The following is a 16,113-nucleotide window of genomic DNA, read 5'->3' as shown; positions in this document are numbered from 1 at the left end:
AAGCACGACCAATCATCTGAGCCGGCCCGAATAAAATAATTGCATGGCCTACCTGCCTGTCAGCCTTCCATCTGTGCACAAACTTATCTCGTGCCCTCATTGGTCATGTGCGCGTTTGTGTGTGTCGATTACTTCTTCCACCACTGCTCTTTTAACATAAACAGTACACCCATACACATAAAAAGACCATATTCAGCTTTTCAGAAAAATGATTTGAAGTGAGGATCCCACACTCTTCTGCACAGATCCTTTTGAACGGTACACTTAAATAAAATGGTCCTTTAATCAACGTCTAACTGAAGGTTCACACTGCACAGAGGCCTGCTGTGTGTTCTCTACTATGGCTGTGTTTGTATAAGGCACAGAGGACTGGGAGGGGGCCGCCATGAATCTCAGCCTATGCCCAGCACTGCCCCTCCCTGGCAACACACACACACACACACACACACACACACACCATGGATACATCACTTCAGGGGACATTACATTGACTTACATGCATTTCCTGGAGACTTATCCGAACCTTAACCTTAACCAACACATGCCTAACCCCTTTCCCCTAACCTTACCCTAAACCTAACCAAGTCTTCACTCTAAAATGAATGAATCCCCTTATGGGGACCTCCATTTTGTCCCCATAAGGGAGGTGAGTCCCCACACATGACTGTGTAAACCCGCATTACCAGTGTAGTAATGCTAGGCCACACACACACACACACACACACACACACACACACACACACACACACACACACTCGCTTCCTCAAGTGTGATATCAAGTCTTTCTTAGGTCACCTCCTTGACATTTCAAGTATTTACATCTAGGTTAAAGGCGTGCAATTTTTTATCAACAAACATATGATGTTGATAATGAGACTCGTGGATTTACCTTATTTCACCTCCAAACTCCAAATCGAGATTAAGTTCAGAGCACATGGCAAACTACACATGCTAGTTTTTTCATGTGTCCATGCATCCATATTGTCCATATTTTTTGTAAAATGTACAATATGGACAGAAAATAATAAATATATTAACACGAAGAAACTGCTCTGAGATAAGGCTATGGAAAAAGGTTATGAAGCTATACAGTACTTACAGTGTTCCCTGCTCCCCGTCTTTATTATCCATGTCTTTAACCAACATGTTTTTAATGACATCTTGGAATTTTAGAAATTAAACCCAGAATTTAGCTTGGCAGGATCACTTTGCCCTATAATTAGCTATTTTCAAGATATTGTATTGTCATACAGTATGTATAACAGGAAGTTGCACTGTACAATGACATTCTTACATTTCAGCACTCCACATCTAAATATTAAGAAGAGTAGAGTATACATAAATATGCATAAGAATAGATAGATATTCTTTTGGTGAGAAATGCTTGTTTGGGTTTTCGGCTGAGTGCCTCTATTGTCCTCTTCCTCCAGTCATCAGTCTGCGGCTGTGCTAAGGCTAACCGCTCGGCAGAGACACAGAGATGACTGATGGTCATGACAGCCTTGTGATGGCTGGTCATCGGACACATGAGTCTCCTTAGAGCTGGGTCAAACACAGAGACAAATCCCCCCGACAACTGCTGTCCCCATCACGGCTTCAAAGCTTACCGAGTCACGTGATCAACAGAATGTTGCCCCTAGGGGAACGATCTGTTGGCTGGAAGCTGTTGGCTCTGGACTGTTAGCCTCCAGCTTACTGCTAGTAATACTACTTTCTCTTAACTTTATAGCTGTACTGATCAATATTTTTATGTGTACAATGGGTCAAATGACATTGACAATTATTTGAACCGATGGATTATGAATATACAATACAGCCTGCAGTACTGTATTATTATGTATTGTATTATGTATTGTATATTCATAATTACTGCAGTCTGCAGGGATGACAGGTTTTTTAGGCCAAACTTGGAAGTTAACATTGCACTGGTTCCCTTGACACAAAAGCCAATGGGATTTTTCCATTGGATGTTTAATCATAGCACACAAATCTGTGGCATACAAATGTTAATGATAATTAAATATTTAGTTTCAATCAAAAATATCTTCGGAAATGAACCACACTTTTATTGAGCCGTAATTCAAATGTAAAAAGCTAACTTTAAGCTATTAACAATAAACTATACTGTACTTCACTGTTGCATAGCTCACATCACCACCAGTTAGTTAAAGGCATGCCAGTGTTAACTGTTTAGCCTTGTCATTTAGCCACTTGCTAGCAACTGCATTTTTCCAGACACCTAAAAGCTTCAACAGTGTTCTATGGTAAGACAAAAGATTTTCAGAATTACATTTGAATTGTAGAAAAAACTGTACATCAACAATAAATGAACATTAAACTTAGCAACCATTCAGTACTATTTTATAAACTGTCCTGAACCCCATAGAAATGGCATAGCAACCATTATAAAATGCTGTAATAACTGCCCAAAACATTTATACGGTATCACCACAAATCCTTTATCCCCGCAAGGAAGTATAACGTAGAACAATATTCTATTCCAGGACCACGGTATATGAAAAGAAAATCATTAAAATATATAATGTGGCTTAACGACATATACTGTACGTAGTATCATGGTGTGTAGAAGTCTGCTCAAAGGTCATACATGTGACTGTATGGTTGCATCACGGCTGCAGGGACAGCACACTATTCAGTGGCCTTATTAAAAGTGGGGTGCATGCTTTTGCTGCCTGTCGCCCTCTCTGTGCTTCTGACAGACAGCTCACAGGTGTTTGGCTTAGCAAGGCTATTTTTATAAAGGTCATAGATGGATCTGTGGGGCATGATACAAGCAGGGATCTGATTACTCCACCATTGGGATCTCACGTACATATTCACTCATACCTAGAAATGAATAATGTAAGCTCTTTACTTTTTTTTAAGTAAGCTTATGTCAAAAGAAAACCAAAAGTCAATATTGGCATTGTACTATATTGGTCAAAGTGTACACTCAATTTCATTGCAATGCCCTGGACTCCAAAACAGGATGAACACCAACTCGTGGCTTGCCTACAGACAGTAGGTGGATTGTTTCGGAATGACTACACTTCATTCACTACATGGTTGCCACCATGGCCCCCTCCACCACTCATGAACCCTGAACTGATCTTTTTTAATTAATCAAACTAAAAAACAGGGCTGTTTTGTAGTCCTTTCAAAGTTAACATTCTTTAAGCACTTACAGTATAGGTTTCTATATGGAGGGTCAACTACTGTTTAATGTGACACAAGACATTCATTAACAAATTAAACCTGTCACTGAAACACAGGATACAGGAAATGCAATTCCCAGAATAGTTTCTCAGACAACCATAACCTCCCCATGACGGAGCTTTGGTAGAACGCCAAGTTAAAAAAACTGCTATTCCCACACGAGGAGACTCCCCTCTGCTCTTCCTTCTTTCTTGCTTTATTTTTACTCGCCCAAATGCAGCTGTTTCCCAGCATGTCTGTACAGTAAACAGCTGAGAGACAAGGAGGAAGGACGGTCTCTGACTGGGAGATTCAGTCACATAACGGAAAACACCAATGGCTAGCGCAGGAGCCAGATAAATCACTTAGGTACTGGGACAGGACAGCATGTACTGGAATCAAACCATGTGAAAGAATGTCTTTATAACCAATATGGTCCAATCTTGTCCACCTATGGAATCAGTAGAACACAGAACATGCTGTTCTATCTTCTTCCTCTGGTTTGATCTCATGTGGGGTTCCACAAGGCTCGATACTTAGCCCAATTTTATTTACTATATGTTTGCTTACCTTTGGCCAAAGTATTTGTCTTTAAAGTAATGGTGTGCTCTGCCCAGCATTCCTAAGAATTACACAATCAAAATATTGGATGATTCTGTCTAATGTGTAAATATTTCATGCAGATCACCAGAGGCCTGCAATTAAGGATCACTTTTTTATTAACCTTTTTATCAGCTTAAACTGCAATGTTTTTGGTTTATTGCAACATCGACGTTACCATAACCTCACACATACCAAATCTTTCATGCACACATACTGCAGAATTAAAACAATTCGGACATAGGATGAAATATCATGCAGCCGGATATATTTTCGAAATACATGTTTACACAGATGACAAATTTACAGGCAATGGACAAGCAACTTTTTTCGGATTAAAACATGGAGGTCGATTGCGTTCTGACTGTAAACAAACCACTCTAGAATTTAAGTGGAGGACAGCCATCCTCTCTGGGCAATCTCAGCTTGATTTGCCCCGCGTCAGAGTGTGATGGGTGTGCTTACATTTGCCAAAATGAACTTAGCCTGGGGGTAAACACAACATGTTTTGAAAAGAACTGATTCCAACGTCATTGAATTCTTGTTCAGAAGTATTTCCAAACTTTGACCAATCCCGCTTCCCCCAACCCTCCCTCAGACAGGGGAGAATGCAGCAAGACCCCAGGCTCTAACTTAATTTAGGGTAACAGAGATATGACTATTTTTTCAAATTCAGTTCAACATTCTTTTGATTACGCACAAAGCGTTCATTGTACATTGGACAAGGAACACTATTTCTTTGATGAGTTTATTTGATTAAAAGGAGCCATAATTCAACATCATTCATTCATTCATTTATTGTAGACCCCAGACAAGGTGTGTCTTGTGGCTAGAAATGCATACAGTAGTTGAATAAGTTGCTATGGAAATGAATGATGATTGTATTATGTGATACTATCACCATGTATAGAGAGCAAAGTAGGGGACCCAGACAGCTTCCTTATGCAACTCCAAAGCAAAAGTCATATTTCTGTGATGCATGATTACAAAGACTAACGTAAAAATTCCTCCCTTTATTGTATTGAATGTTTGGAATTGGATTTAAACACATTCAGAGACTGACCCAGTTCCTAGACCCAAAATTACTGCGTCAGCACAAACTCTTATCCTTCAAAATAGAAAATGATCACCTGCCAGCTTTATATGCAGTAGCTTAACATATTAAAACAACAACCTGTGAAATACAATTCTGCAATGACATGAATGTACTGAAACTAATTACACTTGTGTACTAGAAATAACAAAAATGGCTCTTATTATAGAAGTGACCAGTGTCCTAGGTATTAAGGTGAGTAATTAAAGATTTAAAAATGGTGCCAATCTATAATGTTGTATCCTTACAATTGTTTAAATGTCTAATGTGACATTTTTGAAACTTAAATCAAGCATTTTCCTTATAAGATAAGATCAAATTGAACTTTATTTATCCCTGTGAGGAAATTATGTTATAGTAGCAACAGGGTCAGAGTATGCCAAGAAGTATAGATCATTTGCATGAGAGGAAGTCCTCTAATCCTTTAAATACACTTGTATTTATAGATACATCATAAATATGCTTTACGAAATAACTTCAATGCTTGATATGAGATTCAAATGTGTTTCATTCTGGGTGTGAACAGGGTGTTTATTTCTGTTGTGTGTTTGTGTGACATTATATTCCCAGCTGCTCTATGTGTCAGAAGCGACAGATTATATTTAGACCCGGGGCTAAACTGGAAAAGTCCCCCCAGCTGAGGGGGACTCATGACACAGGGAAACTTTCCCTGACACACTAACGCATGTAATTTGTGTTTTGCAGTCAGGCCTTGATAATACCGTTCAACACAGCTTCTTGGGAACTCACTAATCACTGTTTGGCTCTTCTCAGACTGTTTACATAGAGTCCTGCATCAGTTACACGTTACAGTGCGCTTTTTAGGTCATCTGCTGGAGTCTGTTGTATCCTTTTATATGAAACAATGACTGTCATTATTGTTTGTATTACCACCATTCCATTGTTGTTATCAGATAATCCTGCAGAATAAGGTCATAGTAGCGTGACTTGTAAAGTTTAGTGAATTAATTGCCCAATAACCATCTTGGCTCTGTTACGTCAGCAATGATTAACACTAGCCGCTAGCTAGCGTAACAGGATGTATGGGGTGAAAAGAATGCCATTTTAAATTAGATTAAATCAAATTAAATAATAAACAAACTCGAGTTAAAGGTTTTCCTACATCAGTTTTATGTTCTACAGAAATAAAATGCTTGCACACATTGGCTGATTATATTCTTTTCAAATGTACTGCTCTTTGCAAATAAGAAAAAAAATATATAATAGGCCTAATGATATTATAAAAAAGGAGCATTTGACTTGCCGCTGGTCATGTGTTGTTGATTAGATCGAGGACATTGAAATCCTGTCCTCTGTATCTCTGTATTGTATTGCCCTGGGGGGAGAATACATTCCACAATTTAAAAAAGGAACTCTATACTCAGAATCAAGTTTTTGTAACTAGTCATTGAAATACATAGTTTTACTGTATGAAGATGATGATTTGTTTTCTATTAACCTTTTAAAAGAAATTGAAAATATGCAATAGCCTAGTATGTTAAGTACATTTGATATTTAACATTAACATTATAAAAGGCTTAATAAAGGCTTTTATTTCTTGGAATTGTGTTTTTGGCAGTGTGGGGAAACCTTTGAAACACCATCTTTGTGTTTTGACATAAAAACAAATCCAGATTTTTTTGCTGCGTCATAGATAATATTGCAGCTCCGACGACCTGCATTCAACAGGGCCTTTATTTTGAAAGTCATAAACCTGTCATTTCCGCTTCATCTTGTTTAGCTTGATGCTAGCTGGAGGGGTGTGTTTGTTTTGTAGCCTGTGCAGCGGAGCCGGTGAGGAGCGGGCCCACACCGCTGCGGAGGAGCTGTCAGCGGAGCAGCTGAACTTTCTCTCTCTGGTACCCCCGTTCAGGTCCCGGCGGAGGGACACGGTGGCGAGGATAAACCATTAAATATTAGTATTCTTCGTGTCTTTGAGAGGTAATTTGACAAACCTCACCATGACTTCGGTGTGGAAGCGGCTTCAGCGGGTCGGAAAGAGAGCATCCAAGTTCCAGTTTGCTGCTTCATTTCAAGAGCTGACGATAGAATGCACAAAGAAATGGTAAGTAACACTTCTAGCTTAAATAGTTAATATGTGTTGCGTTTTATAACAAAAGGAAACCCTTGGAATGCCGTTTATGGGGAGAGAAAGTGATGCCATACTGGCAAAATAGTACAATTTCCAAGTAATATACGCCACAGAACAACATGGCATTTGAAGGATATACCCAGTTCATCAGTTTTCAAAAGTACAAAATCTACATGTTTTTTTCAGTTTTTCTTGTTATTCCATCATTATTACCACCCGCCACTGTTAACACTAAGGGGCGGAAGCAAACATCCATACAAGTTTAAGCTTTTCATAAAAAAACACGTTTTTTAAGGGCTGTTCACGTGTGGACTGCGTGCCGCTGCATGGTTTAGTATACAAATGCCAGACAAGCGGTGGCTTTTGCCACACAATGTGCTAAGAAGGTTTATCATCTAAATATGGTGACACAACTTCAGATGGCACGCCCCATTACTTCCGCATCTGTTTTTTTAAATAAATAAATACTGAGTCTAAAGTAGAAATACTTTAGTCTGAAAATACTTCATTACAAGTGAAAGTCCTGAATTCAAGATGTAGAAGTGTAGAAGTATTACCAGCTAATTGTACTTAAAGTATCAAAAGTAAATTATTATGTGCCATGGCTGTTTTGAAAGTATTATATTATTATGGAATATGAAATTATTCTTTATTTTAATTGCTTATAAATACAAGAGCAGTTACATTTTGTCGTCTGTTAATATTAAGACAATTTGCACAACTGCATTATATCATATAAAGATGTCATGTGTTTTCATATGTAAACAGTCGCTGGTAACTACTAGTTAAATAAAAGTAGGGCACTAAGAAGTAGAATAAATGCTTCCAAAATGTAGTGGAGTATAAAGAAGCTAAAATGGAAATAAAGTAAAAGTTTGACAAAATAGTGCAGTACTTGAGTAAATGTACTTAGTTACTTTCCTCCACTGCTTGTAGGAAAAAGTGTTTTTTTAAATCTAGTGTCAGGTGGGGAAAGGATGTGGTCATCCACACCGTCTTAGAACAATGAGATAATACATTAAAACCTCCCCTTCAGTGCCATCCCACAACTGATCCAATGTTTCTGACTAGTCACCATTCCCAGAATAACTGGTTGGGGGGGGGGGGCTGGGGTTCATATTCCTCCCCCGTACTGAAGAAGAAGAAGAAGAAGAAGAAGAAGAAGAAGAAGAAGAAGAAGAAGAAGAAGAAGAAGATGATGAGCCTTTACTTACCCCCCAGGGGAAACTCAGTTTTTCACTCTGTTATTGTACACATTAGGTCTAAATACAGATATGCACAAACATGCATTTTTATGGAGAGATGTACATTTTTCCCAGTGCCAAGGAGCAGTTTTTTTGTGGCCGGGGGACCAGTGCCTTGCTCAAGGACTGGCTCCTCTCCAGCTATCAGTATCACACTGCTTTTTTTGGTCCTATCGGGACTTGAACCCATGATCCATCGGTTCCCAAGCCAAGTTACTTCCCTGAAGACCTTACTGTATTTTACTGCTATGGAGCATTATTCTCACCCAGTTTTCATCATTTGTATTTATTGAATTGTTTTGATAGTTCAACTACAACACAAATCTTGAATCGCAATTCAAATCAAGTACAACTAACCCTTGAGATGTTAGCTTTTGGGGTCCCTGGGGCTATTTCCTAGCTTTGCCCTGTTGGTAGAGACATCACCAATGTGTCTTTTTATATAAATCACAGATTGGTCAGTCAGTGTTGTTTGTCTGTCACAAATATTTTGAAAATTAATTAATTAAGTTATTTAACCAGCAAAAATGGCAACATATTCTTAGCTTACATTGTGAGAATGTTTATTTTTGTATATTTATACATTTTTGTATAAAATGAAAATCTTAACAGTTAAGACTGTTGACAAAACCAAAAACACGGTGTCGGATCAAATCTGTTAGGGGTGCCTGTGGCTAACTAAATGTATTTACCCATCTGCACCATCCGGGCAAAAACTGTGAAATAGTTTGAGACATTTTAGTTTTATTTTGAAATTGTGTGAGCAACAAGAAGATCATATTCAGTGGCACCTTTTTAATACTAGACTGTTTTTCATACGATATTTAGTTGGTTACCAAAACAGATATTGAGGTTCAACCTAACCCTGATAAAACAAGGCCTTACCCTAACCTAATACTTGCTTTGTCATTTTGATCATGCTCACAATCAGATCAAACACTTGATGATATCCACACCCAATGTACATATAGGGTGTAGATCAGAGTCCTGAAGAACAACCATATGTTGTTAGTGTATTAGCTGTTGGCCTGACTGCTTCAGTTTTGGCACTGTAGTTCTTTTAATTCCATTATTATTGCTCATGATGCAGTCAGCATGTGTTTCCAATCCTCCAGCCCTGGCTTGTATATTTGCCTCACTTCCTGTGACTCTGTTCTGTGCTAGCCAAGAAGTTTCATACACACGACCAGTATCAACATGTCACTGCGAGATCCCGTCATAGGGTTGTGATCCACAGGATTGACACACTTGATCTATGCTTTTTCTCTGCTATGCTCTGCCCCATTGCCTACAATAGTACATTATATTACACATACAATGGAAAGGGAAGCAATATAGTCTATGATATTGAAATTGTGTATTTTTTAAACGAGTTCTGGAGTGATGTTTGAGGTGAGGGTCCCTGATGAGCTTTGTTAGGGTAGGTAGATGTTAGTAATGACATACGTACTCTTGTTGAGTCAAATCTATGACTTACTTAGGTATAGTAACCTGAAAATGAACATAAAAGGGCCCCTTTAATTCATATTTGTATTTGCTGGCTCTACTTTGCCAGTAGCAGTGGTCTTTATTTTTCTCATACTCCAGTGGACACGGTGGCAGGGATAAACCTTCAATCATTAGCAATTCTTCATGTCTCTGAGAGATCATCCAAGTGTCTTATATCACAAATGTTTTATATCTTAAAGGTGGGGTATGTAATTTATTTCAGTAACACTTTTTGTTATATTCCATGGAATGCTCTTAACATCCCGATAGCAATGAATATCTTAAGTGCTTTGACAAAAAATCCATACAAAAATGTCATCTGTGGAAGCCGTAGTACTGTAAAAAGCACGACCAATCATCTGAGCCGGCCCGGCTAAAATAACTGGATGGCCTACCTGCCTGTCAGCCTTCCATCTGTGCACAAACTTATCTCGTGCCCTCATTGGTCATGTGCGCGTACGTGTTTGTTGGAGGAGGGGCTCTGGAAGGAAGTCTGAAGGAAGGGGCAGATTTTTTTTCAGCTACGTACTTTCAAATTCTAGCGCACTCCAGCTGGTTTCTCCATTCTTACCTACACTACCTTTAACTCATCATTTTGATAAATAGAGATACTTGGATAAATATGACAGTTAGCCATAGCAACATTTTGTGAATATTGTGATACTATGCGATTACTTTTAAATTATACAAAGTAGGGCTGTGCAATTAATCGTATTTTAATCGCGATTACGATTATGGCTTGCGACGATTATGAAAACAGCATAATTGACAAAATACGATTATTTAGCTGGGTGCGCTTTCACCCCTCCCTAAAAGCCCACTTGGCCACGTGGGGTGGGAGCAGGGCCGCCCCTGGCCAACTTGGGGCCCCAAGCGACATTGTGAGATGAGGCCCCCCCCCCCAACCGACAGGAGTGAAACATTTTTTTTGGGAAACAAAGTAGGCTACTTTGCAAATGTAATTCCTGTTTATTATTATTATCAACACAGTTACTTTTTTATACAGTGAGGTAAATGGTAAATGTGCATGTATGTCGTTCAGTATGCGTTTACATGTGAATACGTCTGCATTTCCTGCCAAATACTAGCCTCAAAACGATTAAAAATATAATTAATGCAAATAAACTACTTCTACTAATAATCATAATCAATTCAATAATATAAATACCATATTATATTATTATAATATAGTTGTAATATAGTCAAGACAAAACATGCTTATTACATGCTCAAAAACTGATATTTCTTAAATCTGTATTCAAATGTAGTTCCCTCTTTCAGCAATGTATCAACAACTACACACACATTTCTATCAGTATTTCTCTGTGTTGTGGTTGACATGATGATGACTGTTAGGAGTCAAAGGGAGAGGCTGAGCATCACCATGAAATGTGCAAATTGACATACAAATGAATAAAAGGGGAAAAAATGCTCCATGTTTTTTAGGCTGTAAACTTTAACTGTTATGTAAGCCAACTAGACAGACAGTTTATCACTCTTCCTCCTGTACATTAGCAGATAAATACTTGAATGAATGTTAAATAAAGAATGCTGGAAATAACTGCATCTCCATTAGCCTATATGCTATGCAGAGACTGCCTTCTTCATGTCCTGAATTGCAGCTGATGTTTTAATATGGCAATTGGCAATTTGACTTATACAACATTCGCAAGTTGTACATTTGACTCATACAATAACCCACCTTCGAGTGATGCTCTAGTTTCTTCATTTTTTGTTTTTTTCCCCTCTTGCTTGCGCCGGACTGAAACTGTCTTTTCACCGTCATCTCTTCACCTGCACTAGTGGCCTTATCAAAGCCGTGATTGGTCAGATGTCGATTCATTGCAACGGTGTCGGGTTACAGACGTGCTCCCCTTGTCACCTCTTTCGTACTCTCGCGGGGGGTGCGCGGAAAACTGAGCGGAGAATTGCGCACAGGAGCTGAGGCCCTCTGTGCGGGGGCCCCATGCAGCCTGCGTGATTGGCCTGTAGGGAGGGGCGGCCCTGGGTGGGAGTGAAATGTGTTGTGAGTGTTCAGCGCGAGCGAAGATGTCAGAACAAGAGCAGCAACTCGTTAAAAAGAAGGGTCGCGGGGAGATTCCCAGTCGATCGCGAGATGTGTCTAAAAATAGAACAACAATATTCTGTTTTATCGTTAATGTCCTGTAACATAATCTTCCTGTGCCAGAATAATGCACTTGAACGCATCAAAGCTTTGTGATTGGCCGGCGTCACCCCATGTGTCGGGGCGTGGCTGGTGGGCAGTGGGCACTATTTCGCTGACGTTGTCCGTGTCAAAAGGAGTGACCGACAAGTTGACAGTCCATCTGTCTCATCTGCAACGCAAGTGTGGCTAATTTAGGAGCGGCATTTCAAAACAGTGCACAAAAGCTACAAGATGGAATTCCCTCCTAATTCTGCCCTACGCTCCCAAAAGGTGAGGGACCTGAAAGGACAGCTAAATGCACAGCAGTGCATTTTCACCAGGCCCAACAGCAAGAGCAAGGCTGCTACCATAGCATGATAGCAGCCTTGTGACTGACACGATAAGTCGTGTCAGTCACGTTCTTGCGAAACACATGAAGGTTGCGTTCGAATAGTCCATTTAGCTTAGGAACCTTCCTAACCGAGTGAAATGACCCGGAAGTCCCTCAGTGGCAGCCATGATAAGTGCCGTTCGAATTCTCTAGAATGATAGGAAAGGAGGTTTCAAACTTCCTTTATAACCTCCTTTAGCTTAGGAACCACTGGACCTCCCTAACCGAAAGGAGAGGAGAAAATGCTGCCCCACAATGCCTTGCAGCCGCAGCATTTGCCGTCACACAACAGTCGGCCGTTCAAGGACACAAACGATTATGACGGATAAATTATATCATGAAAGTTACGGTGCTTATTAAGCATTTTAAAACGTACGTGGTAAGTTGCAAAAGTGCTTTGTTTTGAACGTTCATCAGTATTATAATCAAAAAGAGAAATAGGAACGTTAGTTTTTACTGAAATGATCAAATAAAGTCAACATTTCACTGAGCTGTGTGGGGTTTGTTCAACTTTTAAAAGATGTTTGAATGGTGATATACGCAGTGATAGGTGTTAAGGACTAACGTTTACAATAAATACATTTGTATTGATTTTAAGATATTTTCATACTTCATACAATCATACGTATTGGGATCATTTGTATTAATGTGGACCGGAGGGAGAGGGTGACGAGCATAAGTTTCACTTTCATTTTTTATTTCAATTCCAATTTTGGTCATGAAGAATATGTTTCTCTGTTGTTCATAAAGCATAAAGCAACAGCATCAGAGCACGGTGCAGAGTCTCTAGATGAGTCCGTCGTTCTTATTAAACATCCATGTTGTAGTCTGTTGTATAGAAAACTGTAGTTTCTATATTTTCCCCACAGCAGCAGACGCACACAATGACGTCCGCTGGCGCATCATAAACACGTCGGATAGTGAAAGTGCATTCGGATTCTCTAAAGTACCGCAGTCTCTTCTCCTAAGTCGTTTTGAATTCTCCTATCCACTATCCCTTAACCCCGTGACGTTTCACTCAGAGGTCAAGGAATAGGAGATAGGGTTAGAACTTAGGAGCTGATTTTTAAACTATCCGAACGCAACCGAAGTCTTTCAAAGACGGCAACGTTGTGAAAGAAGCCTTCCTGGATGCTGCCGACGCGCTTTTGGGGGACAGTAAAAATAACAGTAGCATTTCAACAGGTTTTTGATATAATACAAACTCAAGTTGGATACCGTTATTAATCAGCTGTACGTTTTAGTTTGTTTGAACTTATTCATTATAATTATTGTACAAAATGGTATAAGAATGCAAACATTAAGATCTGTTCTGTTTAAATGGATTATAGTCTATTATCAATTCAGGTTAAGAAAATGTTGCTTGCATCCTATTTTAAAGGCATTTCTTTTTATACTCTAATAAAATGCAACAAAAAATGGGTTTGATTCTATTAATTTTGTCTTTTTTATTTCACTTTGGCAGCAGATTCCTGTGTAGCTTCAGATCTGAGTTGTCTTATTAGTAAGCCTAATTTATACTTTTGTAGCAACACCATTTTTATATAATGGCAAAGAAAGGGTTCAGAGCCTTTTCTTTTTTTCCTGTGTCATATGTGGCAGCACTGCCACAAGTTCCTCCTCAGAGAGGGTCTTCAGTACAGGTGGCAATATTGTCACCTGCCTGCGCTCATCTCTGAAACCAGAACATGTAAACAGGCTGGCGTTTCTTGCAAAAAATCTTTAAGAGATGACATGAGCAGCCCTACCAGCATTTGCCATGGTGGCCAAAACATTTTTATTTGGTCTTAAATTGTAGTTCAACATGTATTTCCTGTTACTTCTGGACCATGAAGGTTGGCCAGCCTTCAACGTTTAACTGAGTGGAATATGTTGAATATGTTTTACCAAAAGGTTGGCTATATGTTAAGGAGTTTTCAGTAGGTTGTGACAGTGCACTGCAACATATTTGATTTAATTTATTTTGGTCTAATTTATTTTTATTTATCATATTAATATATTGTTTAGTATGGTTTTGGAAGTGCGTTCCAACATATTTGTTGATTTTGTTTATTGGTAAAATATTATTTGTTTTAAAGTTCAATAAATGGTCAAAATAATCGTGATATCAATTATTGACCCAAATAATCGTGATTATGATTTTTGCCATAATCGCACAGCCCTAATACAAAGTAACAATTCTTACTGACCACTCCATAATTTATATCATCATAATAATCATTGTTATAGGAATATAATACTTTTTTATAAATGTATCTTATTATCTAATGATGTTGAGGACAGAGGGACTTTGACTCAATTTCGGACAATAACGACTTAACATAGCATATGTCAGCCTAAACATTGAGAAGTTGTTTTCATCTTTAAAATGTCCTGTCAAAAATATGTATTTATGTTATGTAACAAAAGATTATGTTTGCCAATCATATTTTTAAACTCTTATATAACTCTCATTTCACTACATGTCCAATATCGAAGTGGCTATTGGTTTTGTAATTTTGACATAGTTAGTCAAACTTTTTATTAACCTTCTCCTTATTATTACTAGTATGTCATCATTTGGATTTGTGAAGCCACAGTTTATTTTAAGGTGTCCAATAATTATGATTCAACCCAAGTATTGAATCAGTCCTTACATTTAGTCAGATTGCTTGTCTTGGTAGTATTCCATAATGTTGCAATGTTTAACATGAATAGATATAGAGATCACACGGTGTCCCAGTCCTATTGGCTACTGCCAGTCTTGGAAGACTTTTTGATTTGATAACAATAGCAAAGGTGTTAAGCAGTGAAATGTGTGAAATACTGTTATTTGCTCATCATCAATAATGGGAAATGGACAATTCCTGGTTCAGGGGGAGTTACACTCTGGATCTATTTCTTAACAACTGTGTATTCATCCAGCCAGTGCCTCTGTACAGTGTCTCTGACTAAGTCTTCATTTGCCAGACAGTCTTGTTTTGGCATGATGGTGAAAAACCTGGCACCCTCACAACCCCCTTTTAAAAAAATGACACAAGATACAACATGTTTATCGGGGGTGTTGGGACTTTCTTATGTGCTTCTTTGAACAGAGGCTTGGCCTGTTGTTTCCACCATATACAGTACAGTCTATGGCCGGCTCTGGTGTGATTGGTCAACTGCTTAGAAATGTTCCGCAACTTAGCGCAGAGGCGCGGGAAGGTATTTTGAGTGGGGGTGCTGAGGTGCTGGACTCCAGTGAACACTATTACAGGCACTATAGAGCACGCACAAAAGCGCGAGCACCAGGGGCACTACAGTGGAAAGTTCTACTGCAACACTCCCCACACGCAAACACACAGTACACCCGCGACTGTTACAATGAAGGCTCGATAATCAGCTCACGGCATATAGGCAGGGGTAAAGTGCTATTTTTTACGAGTGAGGAGCGGAGCTCACCTCCTGTAGGGGGGCCCGGGGGGATGCTCCCCCGGGAAGATTTATTTTAAATATTGAAGTTAAAACCATCAATCTGGTGCACTTTGAGAGCAACATTAAGAGATCTATGGATACCTCTCTCAACATCCATATGAAACACAACTGTCATCAGATGTTCTTTTTCTTTATGGATATTTTACAAATCACTCTCCTTTCAAACTGTATTCTTGTTTTACTGCCGTATAGTATTTCATAACTGTTTTTCCTTTATTCTCTTATTTTTTTTATAACTATAATGATCATGTGAGGGTGTGCCGCGGAAATAATCTTTTGAATAATTTGTGACCAAACCGTTTGAGACCCACTGAGATAACTTAGACTAAAGTTAACTATCTAAACACTCAGTGAGTCCTTTAGCTCACCTGAGCCTCTCAGTCTGAGAGGAGAGCTCTCCTTCAGCTTGTT

General features: G+C 38.9%; 1 protein-coding gene across 7 annotated transcripts in view; it reads left to right on the top strand.

The window, feature by feature from the left end:
• The first annotated feature begins 6,652 nt into the window (after window positions 1-6,652).
• Window positions 6,653-16,113, top strand: part of ehbp1l1a (EH domain binding protein 1-like 1a) — a 59,107-nt gene continuing 49,646 nt past the window's right edge. For 2 of the 7 annotated variants that reach the window (XM_079671701.1, XM_079671700.1), the window contains exon 1: window positions 6,670-6,953. In XM_079671701.1, coding sequence (XP_079527827.1) covers window positions 6,850-6,953 — 104 coding nt within the window. In that variant the 5' untranslated portion in view covers window positions 6,670-6,849. Of the gene's footprint in view, window positions 6,954-16,113 lie in introns of all 7 variants that reach the window. The other 5 variants (XM_079671702.1, XM_079671699.1, XM_079671703.1 and 2 more) reach the window with 5 other exon arrangements.

The sequence above is a fragment of the Notothenia rossii genome, assembly GCF_949606895.1.
Source record: "Notothenia rossii genome assembly, chromosome: 3".
Taxonomy (NCBI): domain Eukaryota; kingdom Metazoa; phylum Chordata; class Actinopteri; order Perciformes; family Nototheniidae; genus Notothenia; species Notothenia rossii.
This window is presented reverse-complemented; position numbering and strand designations above follow the sequence as displayed.